The sequence below is a fragment of the Homarus americanus genome, unplaced genomic scaffold (genome assembly GCF_018991925.1).
Source record: "Homarus americanus isolate GMGI-L3 unplaced genomic scaffold, GMGI_Hamer_2.0 scaffold25860, whole genome shotgun sequence".
Lineage (NCBI taxonomy): Eukaryota > Metazoa > Arthropoda > Malacostraca > Decapoda > Nephropidae > Homarus > Homarus americanus.
This window is the reverse complement of record NW_024724693.1, coordinates 656,909-683,050: the sequence shown is the minus strand read 5'-3', so window position 1 is coordinate 683,050 and position 26,142 is coordinate 656,909. Positions and strand designations below refer to the sequence as shown.

The 26,142-nt window shown below is 41.4% G+C and overlaps 1 protein-coding gene across 2 annotated transcripts in view; it reads left to right on the top strand.

The window, feature by feature from the left end:
- LOC121864469 (selenoprotein N-like) overlaps positions 1-17,791 on the top strand; it is a 31,238-nt gene extending 13,447 nt beyond the window's left edge. The window contains exons 4-9 of one of the 2 annotated variants that reach the window (XM_042363488.1): positions 5,071-5,243; positions 12,092-12,187; positions 12,403-12,471; positions 13,024-13,175; positions 16,281-16,459; positions 17,662-17,791. In XM_042363488.1, coding sequence (XP_042219422.1) covers positions 5,071-5,243; positions 12,092-12,187; positions 12,403-12,471; positions 13,024-13,175; positions 16,281-16,459; positions 17,662-17,766 — 774 coding nt within the window. In that variant the 3' untranslated portion in view covers positions 17,767-17,791. The remainder of the gene's footprint in view (positions 1-5,070; positions 5,244-12,091; positions 12,188-12,402; positions 12,472-13,023; positions 13,176-16,280; positions 16,460-17,661) is intronic. The other variant, XM_042363489.1, reaches the window with a different exon arrangement.
- The last annotated feature ends 8,351 nt before the right edge of the window (positions 17,792-26,142 follow it).

Sequence of the window (26,142 nt, the reverse complement as noted above, 5' to 3'; positions counted from 1 at the left end):
GAAAGACTTTCCAATGCGATCCTGTGGTGAACTAGTTTAAAAAGGTATTTTTTGCGGGCAAACAATCAATAATCGAAAGAAATGTCATTTGAAATATATAATAAGCTAAGTTTACTCAAATGACAATCGTAATGACAGTTGAAAGGTCTATAGCTATACAATACACATGCTATCGCATTAGCTATACCTTCAGTACAAGATTTCACTAATTGATGTAATATTTTTTATAATTAATAAAACCTGCAAGGGACCCGTTGAAATCGACTCTCTTCACGAGCACGTGCGTATGTTTCCATGCAAGTGTGCGTTACCTGGACCCAGCTGCCCTAAGCCAAAGAAGATATGACGTGCCCTAAGCTACGAGGTGAAGTACAAGATCATCCAAGAGTTGGAGAAAGGAACAAGACAGGTTGATTTGACTCGCTAGCATGGTGTGAACGAAGCTACGATCCGGACGATCAAGAAGGATGCAGCCAAGATAAAAGAACACATGAACATCACAAAGTCTACAGGTGCTTCACTGATCAAGTATTGCCACAAAAAGGTGCTTCTCAAGACGGAGAAGTTACTTGTGAGCTACTTGATTCGTCAGGCAAGACGGAACATGGCGGTCGACACGTGCTCAGTTCAGGAGTACGCATGTGAACTGTACGCAGCATTGTCACGTAAGATGGAAATTGCAGAGCCCAAGCCCTTCAATGCTTCCTCTGGGTGGTTGCACAGGTTTAAGAAGAGGAACAAGATCACCAACATTAACATTGGTGGTGAAGAAGCGAGTGCTGACCATGTTGCGGCTAGTGATTTTCCTCCGTTCTTACGTGAGATTATGGAGGAAGGACAGTACACCTACGACCAGGTGTTCAACATGGACGAATCCGGTCTCTTTTGGAAAAAGCTACCTTCCAAGACCTTTGTTGTCAAGTCTGCCAGCAAGTGTAGGGGCCGGAAGTTGCAGATGGAGCGCATCACTGTCCTCTTTACCACCAATGCCTCCGGTTCCTGTGAACTCAAGTTATCGGTGATCCACACAGCCTGCAAGCCACACGCCTACAAGAACATGGACATGACCAAGCTAAATGTCCACTGACTGACCGCACGTAAGGCGTGGATGTTCTCTACTCTGTCCCTCTCCTGGCTTGATGACTGTTTCATTCCCGACGTGAAGAAATTCTGTGAGCAACAGAATGTTCCATTCAAGATTTTGTTGCTGCTTGACAACGCACCAGGACACTCGCCCCTACTGTTGGATCATCACCCCAACGTAAAGGGTGGTCTTCCTTCCTCCCAACACTACGTCATTAATCCAGTCCATAGACCAAGAATTAATCTGCAATGTGAAAGCTGCATTCTCTGCAAAGAGGTTTAAGCCCCTGAACGACTATACTAACACCAAGGATGAGTTGTGTAACCTGGGTGACACCGATAGCAAGAGCGAAGAGGACGAGGAACAACAATTGGCAGAGCAAGAAGTTCTTGTGAAACACTTTTGGAGGAAATTCAACGTCAAGAAAGCTGTGGACTTCTTGGTGGAGGCATGGGATCAGCTGTCTGTAGCAACGGTTCGTCACGCTTGGAGACGTGTGTTGCAAGGTATCCCAAGTGGGAGGCAGAGTCAATCTGTGACTGGTGAGGTTCAGACTGTTGCAGTAGCAGTGGACCTTGCCAGAGAAGCTGCGCAGAGTGTTACAGCTGCAGGCTTCTCAGAGACCACCAACGACGACATTATGGAGGTGATAAGGGATCCTGATGTGACTGCCGACGAGATGTTAGAAGACGATGACGTCAGTGAAGAGACAGGTGGTGCGTCATTCCGAGAAGAACGCAAGTTATCGCATGGTAATGTAAGGGGTGCCATCGAGTGTGTAGAGAAACTGAAGCTCCTCCTTTCCGACGACCCTGACGATAACCGGTATGAAGTCTTCACTACCCAGCTGTTGCAGATTTTGGAGTCCTACATCAAGGTGTATCACGACAACATCAACACTAGCCGTCAACAAAGCATTACCGAGTTCTTCGCCCGCAACCCACCACAGCCAGCCCAAGCCAGTGATAGTGACAGAGACAGAGACAGTGATGGTGACTTTGAGGGATTTGTCAGGGAGGCCCTGCTAAGTGTGGATGACAGTGATGGTGACTCACCTGAGGGCCAGTAGCCTGCCCTCTGCCTCGGAACCAGCCTCCATTCCCGTACGCCGACCCATCTCTTCTACTAACGGAAGTGTTAAACCTAACCTTGATTTTTCCTAACTTAACCTAACCTTACGTAAGTGTTAAACCTTGATTTTTCCTAACATAACCTAACCTTAGGTTTGTGTTGAACCTTGATGTTTTATAACATAACCTAACCTTACGTAAGTGTTAAACCTTGATTTTTCCTAACTTAACCTAACCTTACGTAAGTGTTAAACCTTGATTTTTCCAAACATAACCTAACCTTATATAAGTGTTAAACCTTGATTTTTCCTAAAATAACCTAACCTTAGGTTTGTGTTAAACCTTGATTTTTCCTAACATAACCTAACCTTATGTAAGTGTTAAACCTTGATTTTTCCTAACATAACCTAACCTTAGGTTTGTGTTAAACCTTGATTTTTTAAAACATAACCTAACCTTATGTAAGTGTTAAACCTTGATTTTTTTCTAACCTAACCTACCATGACATGTGTTAAACCTTGATTTTTTCTAACCTAACCTACCATGACATATGTTTTAAACCTTGATTTTTCTCTTACCTGGTACAGTATATTATTCTCTTATTAATATTTCTCTTCTATAATATGTGTGTGTGCACACCATCATAAAGTTAATATGTTATTTTTACTAAAACGTACGTATTGGGTCGGGAAAAAGTGGAGTTTGGGGGTCGGCCCGGTCTCTACGTATTTCAATTAATCCCATATGTTCTGTTGTTCACTTTACGCTGGCCTCCGTGGGTTCAATTGACAGCGTAAAGCGAGGAATTACTGTGTGTGTGTGTGTGTATATATATATATATATATACAGGTAGTTCTGCTATAACGCGATAATTGTGTTCTTGTAAAATATCGTGTTATAGAAAATCGCGTAATAGAAATAACAGGGCTTATGGAGAAAATAGGGTTAGGTGCAGATTACTCGAAATCGAAAAAATTTAGTAGTTAGCCTAACACAAAGGATAGCACAGTCTAAATAAATGTTACATTCATATCTAATAATGAAATCATACAGTAAATTTAACACTTTACCTTGAAAAAATATGAATGTAACTTGATGGGGGAGAAGGGTGATTTTGAGGTTGATAACATCAAGCTTCTCTTCAAGTGTTATATCCTTTCTTTTACGATAATCACCGGGAATTCTATCATCAGAATGCTTTTTGGAGATATTCTTCTTTACCATATTCACAGTTAATACCACAAAATTGGAGAAATAGTAAGCAAAAATCGCGTTATAGCAAACAAGCGATCGCGTTATACAAATATTGTTCCGAATTCATAAATCGCGTTAGAGCAAATTCGCGTTATCAAAACACGCGTTATAGCAGAACTCACTGTACTGTAATTTGATACAGATTATTAATTTTTATCTCTTGTGCAAAATATATGACGTTTATATTCAAATTATTCGCTGTCTTGCAAGGATTCCAGCAATGAAAATTATATTCTCCTAACTTTAGTCTGTGATACTATATAAGATAAAAACTTTAAGCCTAAGACACCAATGAAGGATCTTGAAGAGCAAGATGTTTGCGTGAAATTCTGTTTCAAATTGGGAAAACTTTTATGGAGACTTTTCAAATGTTGCAACAAGCTTATAGGAGGATTGTTTGAGCCGTGCACAATGTTACGTGTGGTACCGGCTTTTCAAAAGGGGAAGAACATCCACCGAAGACGATCCCAAATCTGGACGTCAGAGTCACTCAAATGTGGAGGTGATGTTGATCGTCATTTTTGATTGGAAGGGCGTCGTTCATCATGAGTTTGTTCCACGTGGTCAGACAGTCAATAAAGAGTTTTACTTGGAGGTCCTGAAGCGTTTGAGGGAGGCAGTGCGAAGGAAGAGGCCTGAGGCGTGGACAAGCAAGACCTGGACGCTGCACCATGACAATGCACCTGCTCACGCGTCGCTCCTTATCCGTGACTTTTGGTGAAGCACGAGACGACCATCATCCCCCAGCCGCCCTGAGGACTTTTTATTGTTCCCAAAGTTGAAATCCACCCTGAAAGATTGCCAATTTCAAAGGATAGAAGAAAATTCGCTACGAAACCTGCACACCATCCTTCAAAACGAGTTCCAGGACGCGTTCCTGAACTGGGAAAAAACGTTGTGAGCGGTGTATCAACAGTGAAGGGGAGTACTTTGAAGTAGACAAGTCTGATTAAGTTGTAAGTAAAGCAATAAATTTGTTTTTTAAAAAGATCGGTTTCTTTTTGGGCAGACCTCGTACAGTGAGTTCTGCTATAACGCGTGTTTTGATTACACGAATTTGCTCTAACGCGATTTATGAATAGAGGAACACTATTTGTATAACGCGAACGCTTGTTTGCTGTAACGCGATTTTTGCTTACTATTTCTCCAAATTTGTGGTATTAACTGTGAATATGGTAAAGAAGAATATCTACAAGAAGCGTTCTGGTGATCGAATTCCCGGTGATGATCGCAAAAGAAAGGATATAACACTTGAAGAGAAGCTCGATGTTATCAACCTCAAAATCACCCTTCTCCCCCATCAAGTTATATTCATATTTTTTCAAGGTAAAGTGTTACATTTACTGTATGATTTCATTTTTAGATATGAATGTAACATTTATTTAGACTGTGCTATCCTTTGTGTTAGGCTAACTACTAATTTTTTTCGATTTCGAGTAGTAATCTGCACCTAACCCTATTTTCTCCATAAGCCCTGTTATTTCTATTACGCGATTTTCTATAACACGATATTTTACAAGAACACAACTATTGCATTATAGCTGAACTGACTGTATATAGAAATTGCTTAAAATATGTGTTTAGGGCACATGACAGTCATTACCACAAATATTATTGTTTTACAGCTATTTGATGTAGCGTATTTTTGTTCCTGCTCACCAGAAGTCACGTCACAGCCTGTACGGTGTGTTGTCATGGAAGGTGGCAGCTGTGTCGTGGTCGTGGGTCCAGCCTAAGGCCTTCACCGCCTTACTCCCGGAGGAGGGCATCAGTGCTCAGCCCGGCCATGTGTGGACATTATTGCCAGACACAACTAAAGACAATTTCATGTTCAGGTGAGTTAGATCAAGGCCACCTAGAAGAGAAGGCCTGGGTGTGGGTTTGATGACGTCACTCTGAGAGGCGGCGTCTCTCTCTCTCTCATATATTTCTGTAAACTATGGTTTATGTCTGCAATTTTCTTTATATATTGTTGAAGGAATTGTATTGACTAAATAAAGCACAGAAGTCTACTTTCTGATTCATGATTATACATACAATCAACACTGAGTTAGCTATAAAGAAAACATCAGTGTATTCTATAAATAATTCATATTCACATTCTTATCATAATTACCAAAACTGTTGATGTCTAGTACAGTCAATCAGGTTATTTCTGCTACATTGAATAATTTTCATCATGTATAAATTTATTTAGTAATGTCATGTGTATAACATTATTTTCATAATTTGATTTTGCCCTTAAGGTAATGCAAAACAAATAGTGTGCATAAATCAACCTCTGGTCGCATTTACATAATCAAATAGACTGTATGTAAGGGCAACATCTTTCCTAACTGTACATACCGACCTACATGACCTTTGGGGAACATGATGTGACAACATTACACAGAACAAATAATATACTATTAATAACATAGGTGTCATGAGAGATCAAACACCTTCAGTAATCAAGGCTTTATTCAACTCATAAATCCATATACATCTGCAACAGAACAAAACAAAACCCAATTAGAACGAGAGAACATTTAGAGTAAAGGTAAACACAAACATAATTTATTCCATAATATGACATTAGGTACTGTACTAACATTCTATTGAAAATTGTTAAATCAATTACAGTGGTCCCTCGGTTAACGAGCACAATCCGTTCTAGCAGGTTGCTCGTTAACCGAAAAACTCGTTAACCGAAACCATTGTTTCAATGGGTTTTTGGGTAATTGGTTCCAGCTCACCGAAAATTGCCTAAATTCAAAAAAAAATGTAGAAAAGAACACTTACTTTGAGGTGTGTATGTACAAGGCTCCTGGATGATGATGATGATGATGGGAATTAGAATGGGGGTGGAGGAGAAGGGAGAAGAGAAGGCATTGGGGTGGAAGAGAAGTCACCCCATGGCACTATTTCACCCATAAAATTTTAGTTCTCTTGGTGTAGTTCAAGATTATTTTCTTTAAATCAACACTGCACTGCATTATATATTGTCAATATGTAAAATAAATTTCAAAATGACCAATAATTTGCTTGGAAACACAGAAAAAAAGCGTTTAGTTGAAGAGAGTCTCAAGCACTGAAAACAGAGAGAGACTAACGCCTGTCTGGTGTGTTAACAGGCTGGATGGCACGCCAGAAACTTGTTTCTTTACCTTCAATTATGTTCAGTAATTGTTAAAATGACTAAAAAAGTTAATATTAAACTTTTAAATTTTTTGAATAGTATAAAGTTCTTGATATTTACTAAAATAGTTAGGAATTTAAGCCCTAAAACCGATTACTGTATTGGCGGACTAATACTACAGCTGGTGGACCGCCAAATGCAAGCGAAAACATGTTGAAGTCGGCTTGTAAGAAACTCGTCAATCGACGGATTGCTCGTTAACCGAAGTTAAGAATCTTATGGAAGGTAAATCGTTAACCGAAATCTCATTAACCGAGGCGCTCGTTAACCGAGGGATCACTGTATCAATTTAATGGAAGCCTTTCTAAGGGTGATTATACTGCAGCAAATTTGTTAAGCAGAATTTAGATTAACTTCAGTACCAATGGGGAGCCATTAAAATTGACAGAGGCTACTACAGGGTACTAAATTAAAACACTTTTTTTTTTAATGGCTTCCAGCCTCCCCCAATAGCCACACCTTTGCCACCATTTTATTACCTTAATATTAAATATCCTAATACATAAATAGCTATCCTAGCTGTGTTGAGTTAGTTGAGCCGCAGATCTATGCGGCATTCGGTGACTGTAGCCTCATAGTCAATATCTGCAACTGTTGTCGGCTTTGGAGCCGATGCTCTCGTTCCCCTGAGGCAGAGCAAAGCTGACCTAAGGAGTGAGAAGGACATTCGACATCTCATCCAGGCTGTAACATAACTTCTGGGCTGCTGCTTCTGTTCGGATATCACCTCCACGAGTCTGGCGTAGAAGCATCTTGCACTTGGTCCCATCCCACCAGATGTGAACACTAGAGGAGTGAAGCTGCCTTGATCAACGTTCTGAATTCTCTCCCCGTATCCCCTTATCTTGTCGTTCTCATTCCTCCTGTGTGCAGCATTGAGAGATAAGTTATGGTGACATGCGGCCAAGGGATAAAAAATTCTGATGTCGAAGAAGGCTCGCTGTCCCCGTGTCCAGAATCATTGAGCACTGACGTCAACGTGGGCTTCGTTAGATGTGTTTGAAGTCCTATGTTGGAAGATCTCACCGTCCAAAGGAAGGAGGGTCGGTTCTACCATAACATCACGGCAGATTTCCTTCAACACATTTGCTGTGAGATCCCTTACTTCGTCATGCCTCATGCATATGAAGCCCCCCTTTCTTGCACATCATGGCGTAATCGACGTCATAGGAAGAGCCACACACACATTGGGAGGGCAAACCTTCCACTGGCCTACCGTACCTTAGAGCATTGGCATCTGTAAGTTCTTGTTTATTGAGACTGAAACCATTTGCCTTATCGGTTACATAGTTAACCAGTTCGAGGCGCCCACCTCCTGCGCTATAGCTCCTTTTTTTTTTTCAAATTCTCTGGTACTTGCAGCAACAGTTGCTGCAACTTATCACGTTGGCTGTGCTGTCGTTCTGTCGTAATGGACCTTCAAATCTTGTTTACTTCACTGGTATCCACCTCCCCTGTTGCGTTCTGAGCTATTATGTGGTCCATGAGGGCTGCCGTGAGCTTAACTGAGTATTGATGTTCGGTGGCAGCAATCTCCTCTGGATTGGTCAGTCCCATTCCTCCCAGTCTTGGTGTAGTGCAAGGAGTGATCTTTCTGCTGGGGTTAAGTGAGGGCGTTTCACTAATTTGGGAATGATATTGACGCTGATAGCTTCTTCCAGGGGGTGGAGGAGGGTTCCGATATCAGGATAGTGCGCATTAGGTAGTTCCAACGATGCTTGGCTCCTTGGGTGAATGCCGCAAAAGCCGCATGTGGCTCTGTGTTAGCAATCTCAGACAGAGCTTGGATTTCCCTAACCCACTCATTCACCTTTTCCGTTACGTACTCGGAGTCCGTCGTGCCGATTACTGCGCCTAGGTGTCTTTGGCCATCCTTTGTTATTTTGACCTCACTTCCACCAAACACCTCCATTGCCCGTTCATAATGTTCGGGCTTCACAATGAGGAAAGACTTGCTGGCGTTTGGGTGGTACCCTATTTGTGGGCCTCGTGATGTTACCAGGTCCCACCACTTTTTGATGTCCTCCACTTTTCCTGCTCCTGGAAGGTCATCAGCATATGCTACTTGCTTGACCCCAGTTGTTTCAAATTTTATTGTGTTGGAGCACAGATAGGCCTATTGAGTACATTGCCATTGCAACAGGGTGCCCCTGTGTTGTTCCCTCCGTTGACTGTATGATGGTATCACCTCTTAGAGCCTTGGTGTTTACTATATAGAGGTCTGATGGATTCCTATAGGTGTTTTCAATATACATTGCAAAGCTTGGACACTTGATCTTGATGTTGTGCAGTGCGGCCTTACGGTTAAGTATGTTGAATGCGTTTGAAGCGCCCACCAGGAGAACGGCCTCACAATCGCGCTGCTCAAATATCGTTCTCATGGCGTGAATGGCAGCTTCCCCTCCAGCCTGGTGGCTAGCACAAACTTGCAGGTTCCCTGCTGCTGCCCTGTCATTAGCCTTTACCACCTCCATTATGCATTTTCCGATGATCCGCCTCAGCACTTCCCCCACCCCTATAGGCCTACATCTTGGATTCTTATCCAGGGGAATGAGGCGGCAGGGCATCAGAGCATAGAGGTGTTGGCAGCACGAGGATGCCAGCTTTCTTGCAAGGACGGCAATGGCAGTGCAGAGATCACTTGCTACGGGGCCAAACTTGTTAATGCTGAGGATGACTCTCCAACCGTTTGATCGATAAATATATACCTAAGATCAAACCCAGTGCCTCTAGGAATGTGAGGGGATCCCTACACATGAACCATGTGGTGGTCGACAAAGTTAAGAAGAAAACCCAGAAATTCAAGACTTGGGTTAAGTCAAATGACCAGCAGAACAAGAGGATGTATGCAAGAGCCAGAAACCAAGCAAAGTCAGAGTGTAAAAGGGCTGAAAAGGAAATCCAGAGTCTGCTTGCGAGTTAGGTCAAGTCAAACCCAAAGGCATTTTACCGCTATGCAAGGTCGAAATTAAAAACACGAGTAGGAGTATGAGACCCAAGGCTTGAAGATGGTAGTTACACAGATGCTGATCAGGATAAAGTTGAGGCATTGAACAGCTTCTTTTCCTCGGTGTTCACAAGAGAAGATGCGATTAACCTTCCTGCGTTTGAGGACAGACGGTTCGACACAGCACTGAACCACACTGTGTTCAAAGAAGAGGGTATAAGAAATAAACTGTCAAAGCTAAAGGTCCATAAGAGTCCCGGCCCTGACATTGTGCATCCTAGAGCGCTAAGAGAGTTGAGCAACGAGCATGCCGAGCCCCTGAAGATCCAGTTCTGTAAATGCCTGGATGAACAAAAGGTCCCCAGTGATTGGAAAATGGCTTCTGTGAGTCCTGTCCTCAAGAAGGGCGATCGTCACTCCATGAACAACTATAGACCGGTGAGCCGGACCAGCATAATATGTAAAGTGCTTGAGAGCATTATAAGAGGTGCCATGATGGAACATCTGCTACGAAACAACCTTGCAAAGGATTGCCAACACGGTTTTATGTCGGGGCACTCCTGCTTAACACAATTACTCTAAGGTATTGGATATTTGGACGCATATTCTGGAACGGGGTGGTAATATCGACAATATATATCTAGATTTTGCCAAGGCTTTCGACAGTGTACCCCATGAAAGGCTGGAAATTAAACTGGAAGGGTACAGGATTCGGGGAAATGTCCTAGTGTGGATCGGAGACTTTCTCCATGATCGCAAGCAGTGTGTGGTGATTAATGGCACGAAATCGTCATGAGTACCCGTGACAAGCGGGGTACCACAGGTCAGCATATTGGGCCTGCTGTTGTTTGTTTGTTTCATAAATGACACGCCTGATTTCGTACACTCCTCCATACAAATGTTTGCGGATGACACCAATTTATTTCGGGAAATCAAGAACCAAGCTGACTGTGAAGAGCTGCAGAAGGATCTCTGTGAATTCCAAGAATGGTCGAAGAAATGGTTGGTGAGATTCAATGTCACGAAGTGCAAGAGGATGCACCTGGGACGTACCAATGGTAAGGAGGCGTATCAAATGTCCCAACGGGATGAAGAAACTGCATTAATTGAGACTGAGTGTGAAAAGGACCTTGGTGTGTATGTTGACAATGAGCTGAAGTTCTCGGGCCATTGCGAGAAGAAAGTAAATCAGGCAACTAAATTATTAGATCTTGTTAGAAAGTCGTTCAGATATTTAGACGGTCTGTCCTTTGTAACGATCTTCAAGAGTGAAGTGCTTCCCCATTTGGAGTACTGTCACCCCATCTGGTCCCCGAGATATGCTAGGGACTGTCAGTTGATTGAAAATATTCAAAGGAGGGCCACCAGACTGGTGCCTGCACTTCGGCACCTCAGCTACCCTGAGAGATTAGAGGTCCTGCAATTGCCGAGTTTGTACTACAGACTGGCAAGGGGTGACCTAATTGAGGTGTATAAGCATCTCAAAGGGCACTACTCAGTCGAGTGTCCTTACCTGGAGCTGGCGGACGCTCGCCCCACAAGGGGTCACAGCTCAAGGCTGAAGAAGCCGCAAGTTCAGAAAACTGTGAGGGCAAACTTTTTCAGAATGAGAGTTGTGAACTCTTGGAACAATCTGCCAGAATGTGTTGTAACGGCACCGAGTGTGAGCTCTTTCAAGACCAGACTTGACTGACACTGGAGCAGGTTCAGGTACATTCAGGAGCCAGTGCATGCCCAGTACTTGCCAACAGTGTGTAACAGAGACGTGACCGATCGCCAAAGTGGCTAACGAGCCAATTAGTGGTGAAGAGGAGAAAAGCAAAAAAAAAAAGTAATATCAGTTGTGTTTATCTGTCATGTCAGCTGTGTTTATCTGTCATATAAGTTGTAGTTGTCATGTATTCGCCCCTGTCTCATGGCAATAACAATTATATAAATTTGGGTTAATACATTTAGTTTATATAATCCAATCACCCTACTGTATTTTTCCATAAGCTGTGAGGTGCCTTGTGCTGTTCACATGAGGGGAAATTCCTTAGTAGGCTGACCTTGAGATTGTAGGGTTAACCCGGCATCTCCTTCAGAGGCCCTCTCTTCTCAGAAACACCTCCCCCTCACAGGCCCTGTCCTCATGACCTCAGTTCACACTTGACTCCCACGAGAATCGGACGGGTGACTTAACTCAGCCCAGCTGAGCCCTGTCCTTAACTAACACTCACGGCTTACAGTGTTAATTACGGTGCTTATACTCATAGCCTGTGACATTTTCAGTTTATCAATAACTGGAGAAAAGACCATTTTGGGTTTGTAACTTAACCCCTTATCTTATTTATATATAAGCCAAGTTAAAAGGGAGCTCTACCCAAAGCTTATACTGTATAGTCATGTCATCTGTGTTTATCTGTCATATCTGTTGTGGTTGTCATGTCAGCTGTGTACTAATACATATTATCACATTTCTATTATTTGTATTTTTATAATAGTTGTAAGTTAAATTTTACTTGTTGGTGTTGTGTGGGTTCGCTGTGATCACTTCTTTATTATTTACTTTTTTTCAGTAACAAGTATGTGCCGCCTCCACCGTCAGGACCTGTGGAGGAGCTTCTGTACCATCTGCTGTGTCTCTTTCACCCACAACCCTTCCTCCAGTCCAGGTACATCTATGGCTGGCCTCTTGAGCTGTGGTGATGTGATGTGTTAACTGTTCTCCACACATGAATGGAAGTGTGTTAAGAGAGACAGTGTGTGTGTGTGTTTTTTTTCTTCTTATTTTACCATTGTGTTATTACCTTATACACCTGCCTCCTCAACCTGCCGTGATCTGGTAGTAGAGTAACAGACATACAGTACTACTCTCTCTCTGCTACAGGTATGGTCCTAGAGGAGCTGTAGCTGTAGTCAGAGCCAGGAGTACTGACTGTTTAGATGTCTGCTTCAGGTGAGTACTGTACCACACTCCCCATATGGTACCTCATTTGTGTCTTATCTCCTCAAGATTAGCCCCACCTTATTTCACCTCAAGATTAGCCCCAGCTTATTTCACCTGAAGATTAGCCCTAGCTTATTTCACCTGAAGATTAGCCCTAGCTTATTTCACCTGAAGATTAGCCCCAGCTTATTTCACCTCAAGATTAGCCCCACCTTATTTCACCTGAAGATTAGCCCCAGCTTATTTCACCTCAAGATTAGCCCCAGCTTATTTCACCTGAAGATTAGCCCTAGCTTATTTCAGATTAAGTCAGATTAAGTAAGGTGAGGTTAGATTAGTAGTAGGATGGATAATCTTCAGGTGAAATAAACTGGGGTGTGTAATCTTCAGGTCATCCTATATTTGTTGCTAACATTTAAGAGACAAAGTGTGTGTGACAGCTTAATAAATCACCAAAGGACTAAGTGTAGTCTGCTGGGATGGTTTATTGAATGACTGACACCCTTAACCCCTTCACTACTGGGGATGCCACTTTAATATTTTATTTATATCTGCCCCCAGGCTCCATGCAGAGTATCAGCTCAATACTCCCCCACGACGGCCGCTCTGGTTTACCCCAGCTGCGTTCATCGGAAGAGTTGTCATCAACACAACGGACGCAGATGTCAAGTATTTCTCTATGTTTGTTCCTACACACAACTTCCTCAATGTTGGTGAGTTGATGAGATTATGTTGGATGATGACCTCAAGATTCTCACCCCAGCTTATTTTACCTGAAGATCAAACAACGTTACTTTAACCTAACTTAACCTAATCTGACCTAACCCAATCTTAGAGTAACTTATCCTAATGCTAACCTTAACCAAACCTTAAGCTATCCTAATCTAACACTAACCTAACTTGCACGTGCGGTGTGTGGATGGATATGTGTATTCATGTTTCTTAATTTCTTACTGTAGAGTTCGATACCTTCACACTGGTTACTTACAGGAAATTATGGCGTATCTACGTAGAAATTCACTCAACCACCCGACATTCCCTGTGATTTATACTTGATAAATGATGATTTAATGAAGTCCATTAATTTCCAACATCCATCTAAGTTATTGGTTATACTTTGTCATAACCAATCAGTCATTACCTTTAGTAATATTAAGATAAGGATCACAGATACGGGCAAGCTTCCATACAATGATTTACAATTTGCATGAGTATATGAGTCACTCACATTCATGCCTTAATAAAATTAATCTTGTAATGAGGGAATTTTCAACCTGGGGACCCACATTTGACTACTCTACTGTGGGTATGACTTAACAGAGCCTTAATTCCTCAATTGATACATTTACTTTACTGGGGAGTATAATTTATTAGATTCACTCGGCCAGCCTGGATCGCTATAGTTGCAACCAGGCCTTCACACGTGATCTTCTTTCCACGAGGAATAACAAAACCTTGGGTTGGCACACATAGTCTCGTGTCACTGACAGTCGTTGTAGACGGTGTCGTGCGGGAGAACTAGTAAGGTGACACACACACACACACACACACACAGTCTCTTTTCACTGACAGTCCACAGGGCTGTGATGCAGTAAAGGACTCTGTGTAGCATCCTGTTCCCTTAAGGAAGGGGAGGATGAGGACGTCTTAACTAACCCGTGGTCTAGGGCCTAGTGGCTAAAATGTGGTTTTGGGTTGTGAGAAATGATGGACAAGACAATACTGTCTCAATCACCCCCCCATAGACTGGCTCACATACCCACTAATGAAATAGTGATGACGTAGTCATGGCTCGCCTGGTGTCTTATCTCCCGTAAAACAAACACTGGAATTGGGTTGCATTGGTAGGCCCAATGCAACCCACGACACCAACCCTAATGTAATTTATCTTAACCTAACCTAACCTATACAGTACCATCATAACCTAACCTCCCACCCCTAAATAGTGCAAGACTGGTTAATCTTAAGGTGAAATAAACTGGGATGAGAAATTTCAGGATATTACAAATGACCTTCCTAATTTTAACCTCTTAATGGTTACTGGCATAAATTATGTGGTCCCTTGTCATACACTAATTGGTCACTGACGTAGTTTATGTCACATTAATCTTGGGTTCTGTAGGGTTTGTTAAGGCTGCTATGGGTCCAAATCTGTAAAATAACTCATTTTATATGACTTGGCAACTCGTAGTTATAAATAGATGAGTGTGTGGATATAACAAAAGGTTTTGTGTCGACGTACTTTACTCAGTCAGGGTGGTACTGTAGTTACTAAAGGGGGTCACTTGACTCTGTACATTTTGGTATCCATCCATCAGGTGTTGCCACATTCATCAGGTTTATTTATTTATTGATTCAGTATTATATTCTCATATGATTGTCCTCTTATGGTTCATCAAGATCAATATAACATCTTCAGCAATAGAGAAAAAATACAATAATATATGTTATTTGTAATATGAGTTAAAATAAAAGGATAAGGTGTATCAGAAGGTTATTTACTCAGAATATATTCTTGTGAGAACTTTCAGCAGATGAGCTTACAACAGGGGTCACTATAATGCACTGTATAGTATTTGATATGAAGATACCTTCTTAAAAACATTATTTACTACCTTCCAGTATTATAGGATGACTTAGTTTGGCTACGTGTACTTAGACAACTGATTAAAGAATAAACCAAGGTACAGCAGTCCCTCGGTTAACGAGCGCCTCGGTAAATAAGGACATGGGGGTACCATTGTTTTTGGGGGGCATATCGCGGATTTTTAACATCCACGGCTATCTCTGTTACGTAACCCCCGCGTATGTTAAGGGCTGACTGTATTTTAATATAGAAGAACTGAACAAGTTTTATTTTAAAGGTGTACAGTGTTCAAGTGGAATTGATGGGTGGGAGGGAAAGACGGGAAAGAGCCAAGTTTCTTTATTTCTTTTATGTTTCAGGCAACAGTCAAACCTCTATTTATGGATTATATGAAGAGGAAAATCCGTTATATCGAGGGTCCGTTAAATGTGAAAGCCACACGTAACGGAATGCTATGTGGAGAGAAATGTCCGTTATGTGGAGGTTTGGTTGTGTACAGAAATAAAGAAACTTAACCAACTCTTCCCTTCTACCCATCAAATACTGAACATTTACAACAGTCTCATGTATCCATAGTGTCCAAAGGTGCTGCCATTGGTGGACAAATAAAGCGTAGCATATTACAGTATAAGAGGAAAAAGTGTCTGTTAGTTTCTTCTTATTAAAGGTTTGAAATATGGAAGATCACTTAGCCAGTGTGTGTTATTTATGTCACTGAGCTGTTGGATATGATAAGATTATAACGTGTGTGTGTTCATAAGTTGTACTGTACTGGAATTAAACTTTCACGCTTCAGTCCACAGAATTTGGGAATCTGCATTTTCCTTTATTTAATTTGCCTTTTTTTTTTTAGCCAATAGGATCATCAGGTGGTAGATTAAGATCCTACGCTCTGATTAGCTTATGTTCACCAATAGGATCATCAGCCAGTAGATCCTATACAGTCTATGATTTAGTTAACACAAATTAAGCTTCTGTGTGTTTATGAACCTTTTTAAAAATTTCTCCAACTTGGCAATAATGGTGAGGGTTGGCAGAAGTTCTTTTGTATAGTACTGTACAGTATTTCATCTGGAAAGACAAAAGTGAACTGCAATTCATGTAACAACTGAACTCTAGCCTATTATAACATACAGTACAGTACAGGTAATGAAGGAGATGGTGTACTGTACCTGTAATGACTGCAACATACAGTACAGTGCAGGTAATGAAGGGGATGGTGTACCTGTAGACCTGGAGTGGCTGACAGGACCCAATGAGGATGTGGACATGGAGGTGACCATCACACACCTCCCCCAGATGACCATAACAACAGACACCATGAACCCTAATGAACTCAACTGGAAGGAACAGATACAACAAGATGAAGCTCTCAAACTTGTGGGGAAAACATTTTATAAATATATGCAGGTGAGTGTGTACTGGACACTTGATGCTCTTCTTCAAATGTACTGATAAGACACATGTACATTGTACATGATGATGACCACCATTTAAGGGTTAATTGTACATTATACAATTAACCCTTAAATGGTGGTCATCATCAGTGGAAGTTAGCTGAAGGGATGGTGATCATCATCAGTGGAAGTTAGCTGTAGGGACGGTGGTCATCATCAGTGGAAGTTAGCTGTAGGGACGGTGATCATCATCACTGGAAGTTAGCTGTAGGGACGGTGGTCATCATCAGTGGAAGTTAGCTGTTGGGACGGTGATCATCATCAGTGGAAGTTAGCTGTAGGGACGGTGATCTAACCCAACCCATCCCAAGCACTGGTGGTCGTCATCCATGGTCAAGATGGCTGTAATAACATTATGTCAACTTACAATATCATGTTACATCATGTTACAGTAATATCTTGTCATACTATACAGTATTTGTGACAGTATACTGTACAAGTACTGTATCATATTACAGTTATGTTATAGTATATTATTTTAGATATGTTATATGATCTTACAGTAATATCATCTTAGTTATATTATGGTACATGTCCACCACCGATTTTCTGGCACCCTTGGTTCCAAAGCATTGCCGGATTATCCGTTTTGCCGGACCAACCGAGGTCAGGTAATAATAATTCAACAATACACCCACTAATTATATACCTCCCGTGTCTGTAAAGCACCATGGACTGCTAGAAACTTAAATTAAACCAATATTAAATGTAAATTAAACGTGAAAAGCCATAATTTTGAGTAACATTACTGTACACATTCTGTACTCAAATGCACTACACTAGACTAAAATTTTTATCTCGTGCAAACTATGTGATGTTTATACCCAAATTAATCTCTATCTTACAAGGATTCCAGCAATGCAAGCTATAATCTGCTAAGTCTAATCAGCTACATTTTCTAAGATAAAAACATTAAGCCTAAAACTGCCTTCATCCTGGCTGGGAGGGAGGGAGGGAAGTTAAGTGCCGTTTCGTAATTTTGTCCGAACTAAAAGAGGGACCGGACCATCTGTTCCCCGAAATTTGGTGGTGGACCTACAGTATCGTCTTACAGTAATATTATCTAAAGTTATTTTATAAAATAATAGTTATATTATATTATATTACAGTTATATTATGTCATATCATCTTACAGCTAAATTATACCATGTACAGGTTGAGTACCACAACTTCACAGAAGCATACAGTGTGGCCAGCAGTGAGCGGCAGCCGATACACTCAGTGGTGCTGTGGGGAGTGTTGGCGGACCAGTCGTGCTGAGGGTCAGGCAGGGCACTGAGGGAGGGGCCACTAGCTGCTCCTAAAGTGCTCGCTCTACTCCACGACAGTTTTGTCTCATCCTGGGCGCTGGTGACAGAACTGAAGGTAAATTATTCATTGTTACTATAACTTCTTCACAACTTACAACATGAGATAAGCCTTACTCACTATCATGACAACTTATTCATATCTCACAACCTACAACATGACACAAGTCTTTTTTGAGATACTGGTATAATTATCATAGCACTGTTCATGTTTGTGTCAGCTGAGCCTTACTTTTTCAACTAATTTTCCTAGATGCAGTAGAATCCCAGTTATCCGTCACCTATGGGGGGATTGAGAAGTGCTGGATAAAAAGTTTTCTGGTTAGTTGAACTCTCTCTTAGGATTCCCCTCATAAATGCAACAATGCACAGTGCTACAGGCTGACCTTACAAATACGTGTCTCAGAAAAACTGACATCTTTAAAACTTATTCTACTCTATATAACTGATGTAGCTTAGAGATGAAGAAAATATAATATAAAACTAAAAAAATAAGAAAAATGAAGAGCATCAATGTGTAAATGTTGAGGTGGTGGGCTACTGCGTGGCTGTGTTCCTCCTGATGTGACCTCACAGCATACATACAGCCACTGTGGCAGCGACTTGTCTGTGAGTAGCTCGTTGACTGCACGAACTGTGTCGTGTTGCCCTGAGGATAGTTTGGGTGTGGAAATAGCTTCTTTTATTTTTTTTTTACATAAAGTACAGTAAACCCTTTTTATTTGCAGGGGTTTGGTTCCAAGGAATGGCACTAATAGGCAAAACCATGAATAGCAACTTATACTGCCTTAGTTCACTACTGTACTGTATACCAAACAACTGACCAGCCACAGAGCACTGATCCCCTCCTTTAACTTGTCTAATAATTCAAGTTTCTTTGTCAGGTTTATCACTGACTTCTGCCTTTTACATTTTACTCCATAGCACTGACACTAGGCATTCTTTTAGGGGCCATTTAACACAGAAACACTAAAGTTTTAAGAGTACAACACGAATGGAAAGGGTCTACTATACGTGCTACTGGCATCCCCGGGTTACGGCGGGGCTCCGTTCCTGAAAAATTTTCCTTATCGCGAAATTCCAAAACGCGGGACCATTTTTCCCGTTGACTCTCATTATACATTTTGAGATGTGTTGCCAAGGAAATTTTTTCAGTCAAAAGCATATTTACGAATATAAATAAACAGTTTTAAAGGCATCTAATGATTCATTATAATGTAACATGAAAATAAATGCACACACTTGAATTTAGCTCACCAGTGATGATGTTAACTACTGGAGGAGGTGAGGTGGTTACTGGGAGTTACATCTTTAAAGTATCATGTTTAATGTCCAACCTAATTTCTTTATGGGATCTTGTATCACCACTACTTTCACTTGAATTTAATGGCTTCATCCCACTCATCTTGATTAAGGGTACACAGTAACACAGATGCAAAATTGAACACAAGCTGGAGAACAAATTCATTCTGAACAGTGCCATTGTTGTTGTGCTGGCTGCTGGGTTGGCACACACGGTCTTATAGCTACCACAGAGAATCCACACAAAATAAATTTTATAATTTCGGTGAAATTTTTTGTTTTATATTGCGATTTTAAGGTTTGAAAACTTATTAAATTAACCTAAATTCTGTAAGGGCGAATTTTTCGACTGTATCTCAAATTTTTGGGTCATACAGTAATTTCAAAATTTCGTGAGGGCCAATTTCCATAACCAGGGTTTCTGTAATGCGGGGTCACCTGTACTGTGTTTTATTATATGAATTAACTTTATTGTTTATCTTAGTAATAGGGGGAGGTGGTGTGTTATTTAGAGAGAGACCCTACAGTGTGGCAGGGGAGGTGGTGTGTTATGTAGAGAGAGAGAGAGAGACTACAGTGTGGCAGGGAAAGGTCTTGTAGTCACTGCCTCAGAAATGTTGTGACTGTACCATAATACAGATGATAGTACAGTACAGTATGTCCTGTGAGCTGTGGTCAGTGTACTGTGTTTATCCTTCCCTCACTAGTAAATATATTATAGGGGAACTTTGTTACCTGATAAAACTTGTATTATTACAGTACTTACAAAACGGTACAGTAATCCCATCATCACTTACAGAGTCATGCTGGGAACACCATTCTGCCGGGGGTCTCCATGATAGCGAGTCTGTCTCTGGATGCCTATACTTTTCCCGTACAGATTCTGATACAGGAGGCATCAGGGTACGTGGTGGCAGCCATTAATGCCAACCAGGTGTTGGATGCTGAACTGAACGACACAATGATTCAACAGGGCTTCCATGACCCAGCAGAGTTTGTTTACTATAAGTTTTTAGAAGAAGGTTTAAAGAAATACAGAGATATATTTATAGATTAGTTATACAGTATAGTGCAGTATACTGTACTATGTCTGGTGCTAACAGTTTGCTACTTGTGATACTAGAAATATTTGTAATATACTGTACCAAAAGTACTTTGTTCTTGAAGATTTAGCAATGGTAAATTCTTAATATATATATATATATATATATATATATATATATATATATATATATATAAAATCACACGGGAAAAGGGAAACAACGGAGCAATGACTGAGGCTGTTTCATCTTTTTCAGAATGTTTAATTACATCAACTTTCACTTCCATTGTAATTGTTTTCCTTTTCTTGGATGTACTACCATCACTTGGGAGCCATGATGAGGTCAGTAAAATAGAGTTAAAAAGCCAAAAACAACAGTTTACACTTGATCACACACGTTACTGAGGTGAGGGTAAGGTGTACTGACGCTCCCTCAAGGCTGGGTGACTCATTACTCCCCACCTGCCGCTACGCCACACAAACTAGTTCTCGTATGTTAATACTACGAACCAGTTGTACCTATGTTGAATTCTTAAAACAATTGACCTTATGGGACCTCGTTCGTGTTGACAGGTGTTGGTAAATCGGACGTTTGTAACTCAGGGACCCCTGTATTACAGTACAAAGTACAGGTGACCAAGGGCTCTATTATTGTGTTTCTGTAAGACTTTGTGAAAAAGCCAGTAGAAATGAAGGAGGGAAATTTACAGGACTAACTGGGAAGAAATATAGATAAAGGGAGACTAGGAGGAGACGGAGACAGAAGAGAAATAAAGAGGAAAAATTGGGAATAAATATAGAAAAATGAAGACAAGTTAATGATAAAGATAGAGGAGGAGGACATTAAATATTCCAACAGGTATATAAGAAGCACTTACTGTTATACTCATTGTTATGTCTCTGGTACAGGAACTTGTGACCATTTGTGTTCACATTGCTGTGTTTGTGATGCCTGACAACTATGGTAGACATGCATCCTTCATACATATTTGTTTATCATACATGACAACATTATACCAAAGTGAGACAAAATCTTGTAGCTGGTGAAGTGTGACCCTCTGTATTGGTCACATAGCCAATCACATCTTCTGGAGGCTCATACAGTCACCGAGAAGGATGCTGTACGTACATTCGGACACCACCACAAGCACATTGGTATTTCTATCTACCTGCATGACTATTTTACTTACAGAACTATAACTCCTTGTGTCTGGGGTCCATGGGCTGAATAAAACTGTCTAATTGTAGCCAAAGGAAATATTAAAAGTGGCATAGTAAAGGGGTTGTGTATGTCTTGACTATATACAACCAATACTGTACTGTATTGGGTTCTGTCTTGCCTTGATCTATGTTATTAAAGATGACTTAGTGCTATTGAGTTTATTGTTACTTTTAGCTCTAAGTCACTTCATTGATGTTTTGATGACTTCTTCTTGATATTGTTACTATATTTTGTAATTCTGTTTGTGTGATAAGTAACATTAGATTAACTTATTGAAGGTCTTGTGGGGAAAAGATTGATTATATTTGATATTGTAATACTTTATAAGTTTACAAGATTTGCTTGAGTGAAGATGATTATAATGTTGTATGTGCATCACAAACTTACCTCAGGGCTCTATAAGGTGTGGGCCTCTCAATCACCATAGGTCAGAGGACTCTTACAGTATCATGACCCACGTTGTACAGTATCATTGTTTAGTGTCTCTTGATTAATTTGGTGCATCATTTTTTCCATATATCTCCTACACCTCCTACCCTCCCTTCCATATATAATATATCTCCCCTACCTCCCTACCCTCCCCCTTTCCATATATAATATATCTCCTACACCTCCTACCCTCCCCTTTCCATATATAATATATCTCCTACACCTCCCTACACCTCCTACCTCCCCCCTTTCCATATATAATATATCTCCTACCCCTCCTACCTCCCTACCCTCCCCCTTTCCATATATAATATATCTCCTACACCTCCTACCCTCCCCTTTCCATTATAATATATCTCCCCTCCTACACCTCCTACCCTCCCCTTTCCATATATAATATATCTCTACACCTCCCTACCTCCCCTTTTCCATATATAATATATCTCCTACCTCCTACACTCTACCTCCCCCCTTTCCATATATAATATATCTCCTCCACCTCCCTACCCTCCCCTTTCCATATGTATAATATATATCTCCTACCCCCTACCCTCCCCTTTCCATATATAATATATCTCCTACCTCCCTACCCTCCCCCTTTCCATATATAATATTTCTCCTAACCCTCCCTACCCTCCCCCTTTCCATATATAATATATCTCCTACACCTCCCCTATCCTCCCCTTTCCATATATAATATATCTCCTACCACTCCTCCCCCCTTTCCATATATAATATATCTCTACACCTCCTATCCCCCTTTCCATATATAATATATCTCCTACACCTCCCTACCCTCCCCTTTCCATATATAATATATCTCCTACACCTCCCCTATCTCCCCTTTCCATATATAATATATCTCCTACACCTCCCCTACCCTCCTCCCCCTTTCCATATATAAATATCTCCCACACCTCCTACCCTCCCCCTTTCCATATATAATATATCTCCTAACCCATCACCCTCCCCTTTCCATATATAATATATCTCCTACCCCTCCCCTCCCCCCCCCTTTCCATATATAATATATCTCCTACACCTCCCTACCCTCCCCCTTTTCCATATATAATATATCTCCTTCACCTCCCCTACCCTCCCCCTTTCCATATATAATATATCTCCTCACACCTCCCCTACCCTCCCCCTCCATATAATATATCTCTCACACCTCCCCTATCCCTCCCCCCCTTTCCATATATAATATATCTCCTGCCCCTACCCTCCCCTTTCTTATATAATATATCTCCTACACCTCCCTACCTCCCCCCTTTCCATATATAATATATCTCCTACACCTCCCTACCTCCCCCTTTCCATATATAATATATCTCCTACACCTCTTCCTCCTCCCTTTCCATATATATATATCTCCTACACTCCTACCTCCCCTTTCCATATATAGTATATCTCCCACACTCCCTACCTCCCCTTTTCCAAATATAATATATCTCTACTCCCACCACCCTCCCCCCTTTCCATATATAATATATCTCCTACTTCCCCTTCCAATATATATATCCTACACCTCCCTACCTCCCCCTTTCCATATATAATATCTCCTCACCTCCCTTTATTTTATCTCCTACCTCCCTCCTTTCCTTATATAATATGTCTCTCACCTCCCCTACCCTCCCTCCTTCTCCTACTATAATATATCTCCTCACCTCCTACCTCCCATATATAATATATCTTCTACACCTCCCCCTTTCCATATATAATATATCTCCTCACCTCCCCTACCCTCCCCTTTCCATATATAATATATATCTCCTACACTCCCTACCCTCCCCCTTTCCATATAATATATCTCCTACACCTCCCTACCTCCCCCTTTCCATATATAATATCTCCTACCTCTCCCCACCCTCCCCTACACCTCCCCTACCCTCCCCCTTTCCATATATATCTCCTACACCTCCCCTACCCTCCCCCCTTTCCATATATATATATCTCCTACCCCCACCTTTCCCCCTTTCCATATGTATGTCTCCCACCTCCCCTACCTCCCCTTTCAAATATAATATATCTCCTACACCTCTACCCTCCCCCTTTCCCATATATAATATCTCCTACACCTCCCCTACCCTCCTCCTCCCCCCTTTCATATATAATATATCTCCTCTACCTCCCTACCCCTCCCCCTTTTCCATATATAATATATCTCCTACCTCCCCTACCCTCCCCTTTCCACATATATAATATCTCCTACACCTCCCCTACCCTCCCCCCTTTCCATATATATATATCTCCCTACACCTCCCCTTTCCATATATAATATATCTCCTACCCCTCCCCTACCTCCCCCTTTACATATATCTCCTACACTCCCCTATCCTCCCCCTTTCCCATATATAATATATCTCCCCTACCTCCCCTTTCCCATATATGTCTCCTTTCCTTATATAATATATCTCCTCTCCTACCTCCACCTTTATATATATCTCCTACACCTCTACCTCCCCTTTCCATATATATATATCTCTCACACTCTACCTTTTCATATATAATATATCTCCTACACTCTTTTCTTCCAATATATATCTCCTACCTCCCTACCTCCTTTCCATATATAATATATCTCCTACACCTCCCTACCTCCCCCCCTTTCCATATATAATATATCTACACCTCCCCTCTCCATATATAATATATCTCCTACACCTCCCCTACCCTCCCCCTTTCCATATATAATATATCTCCTTCCTCTACCTCCCCCTTTCCCATTAAATATATCTCCTACACCTCCCCTACCCTCCCCTTTCCATATATATATCTCCCTACACCTCCCCTACCTCCCCCTCCACTATATATATCTCCTACACCTCTATCTCCCCTTTCCATATATATATCTCCTACACTCCCTCCCCCTTTTCCATATATATATCCCTCCCTACCCTCCCCTTTCCATATATAATATATCTCTTACCCCTCCTCCCCTTTCCTATATCCTCCTCCTCACCTCCCCTTTTCACATATATAATATATCTCACATCTACCCTCCTTTCCATATATATATATCTCCTACACCTCCCCTCTCTCCCCTTTCCATATATAATATATCTCCTACATCTGTCTCCCCTTTCCATATATAATATATCTCTCCCTACACCTCCCTACCTCCCCCCCTTTCCATATATATATCTCCCTACACCTCCCTACCCCCCCCCTTTCCTTATATAATATATCTCCTACCTCCCTATCCTCCCTCCCTTATATAATATATCTCCTACCTCCCTACCCTCCCCCTTCCATATATAATATATCTCTACCTCCCCTACCTCCCCTTTCCATATATAATATATCTCCTACACCTCCCCTACCCTCCCCTTTCCCATATATAATATATCTCCTACACCTCCCCTACCCTCCCCTCACATATATATATCTCCTCTCCCCTATCATCCCCTTCCATATATAATATGTCTCCTACACCTCCCCTGCCTCCCCCTTATGTTATATGTCTCCATACCTCCTCATCCTTTCCACTTATATGTATATCTCCTTTCCTACCTCCCCTTTCCATATATATGTATGTCTCCTACACCTCCTATCTCATTTCCTATATAATATATCTCCTACCCCTCTCCTCACATATGTATGTCTCCTACCTCCCCTACCTCCCCCTTTCCATATAATATATCTCCTACACCTCTATCCTCCCCTTTCCAATATAATATGTCTCCTACACTCTATCATCCCTTTCCCATATAATATATCTCACCTCTTCCCTCACCTCCCCTTTCATATATGTATCTCACCTCCCTTTCATGTATTATGTCTCCTCACCTCCTTCTCCCCTTTCCATGTAATGTTATCTCCTGCACCTCCCCTACCCTCCTTTCCAATATAATGTATCTCTCCCCTACCTCCCCTTTCCATATATGTATATCTCCTACACCTCCCCTTTCCACTTCATATATTATATCTCCTACCCCTCCCCTACCTCCCCCTTTCCATATATAATATCTCTCCACCTCCCCTACCTCCCCTTTCATATATAATATTCTCCTACACCTCCCTATCCTCCCCCTTTCCACATATATAATATCTCCTACCCTCTACCTCCCCCTTTTCCAATATATAATATATCTCCTCTCCCTATCCTCCCCTTTCCATATATAATATGTCTCCTACCTCCCCTACCTCCTTTCCAATATATGTATCTCTACCTCACACACTCCCCTTTCCATATATATGTATCCCTACACCTCCTATCACTCCCTTCTGTTATTAATATCTCCTCACCTCCTATCATCACTTTCCATATATAATATATCCCTACACTCCTATCCTCCCCTTTCCATATAATGTATCTCTACCCTCCTATCCTC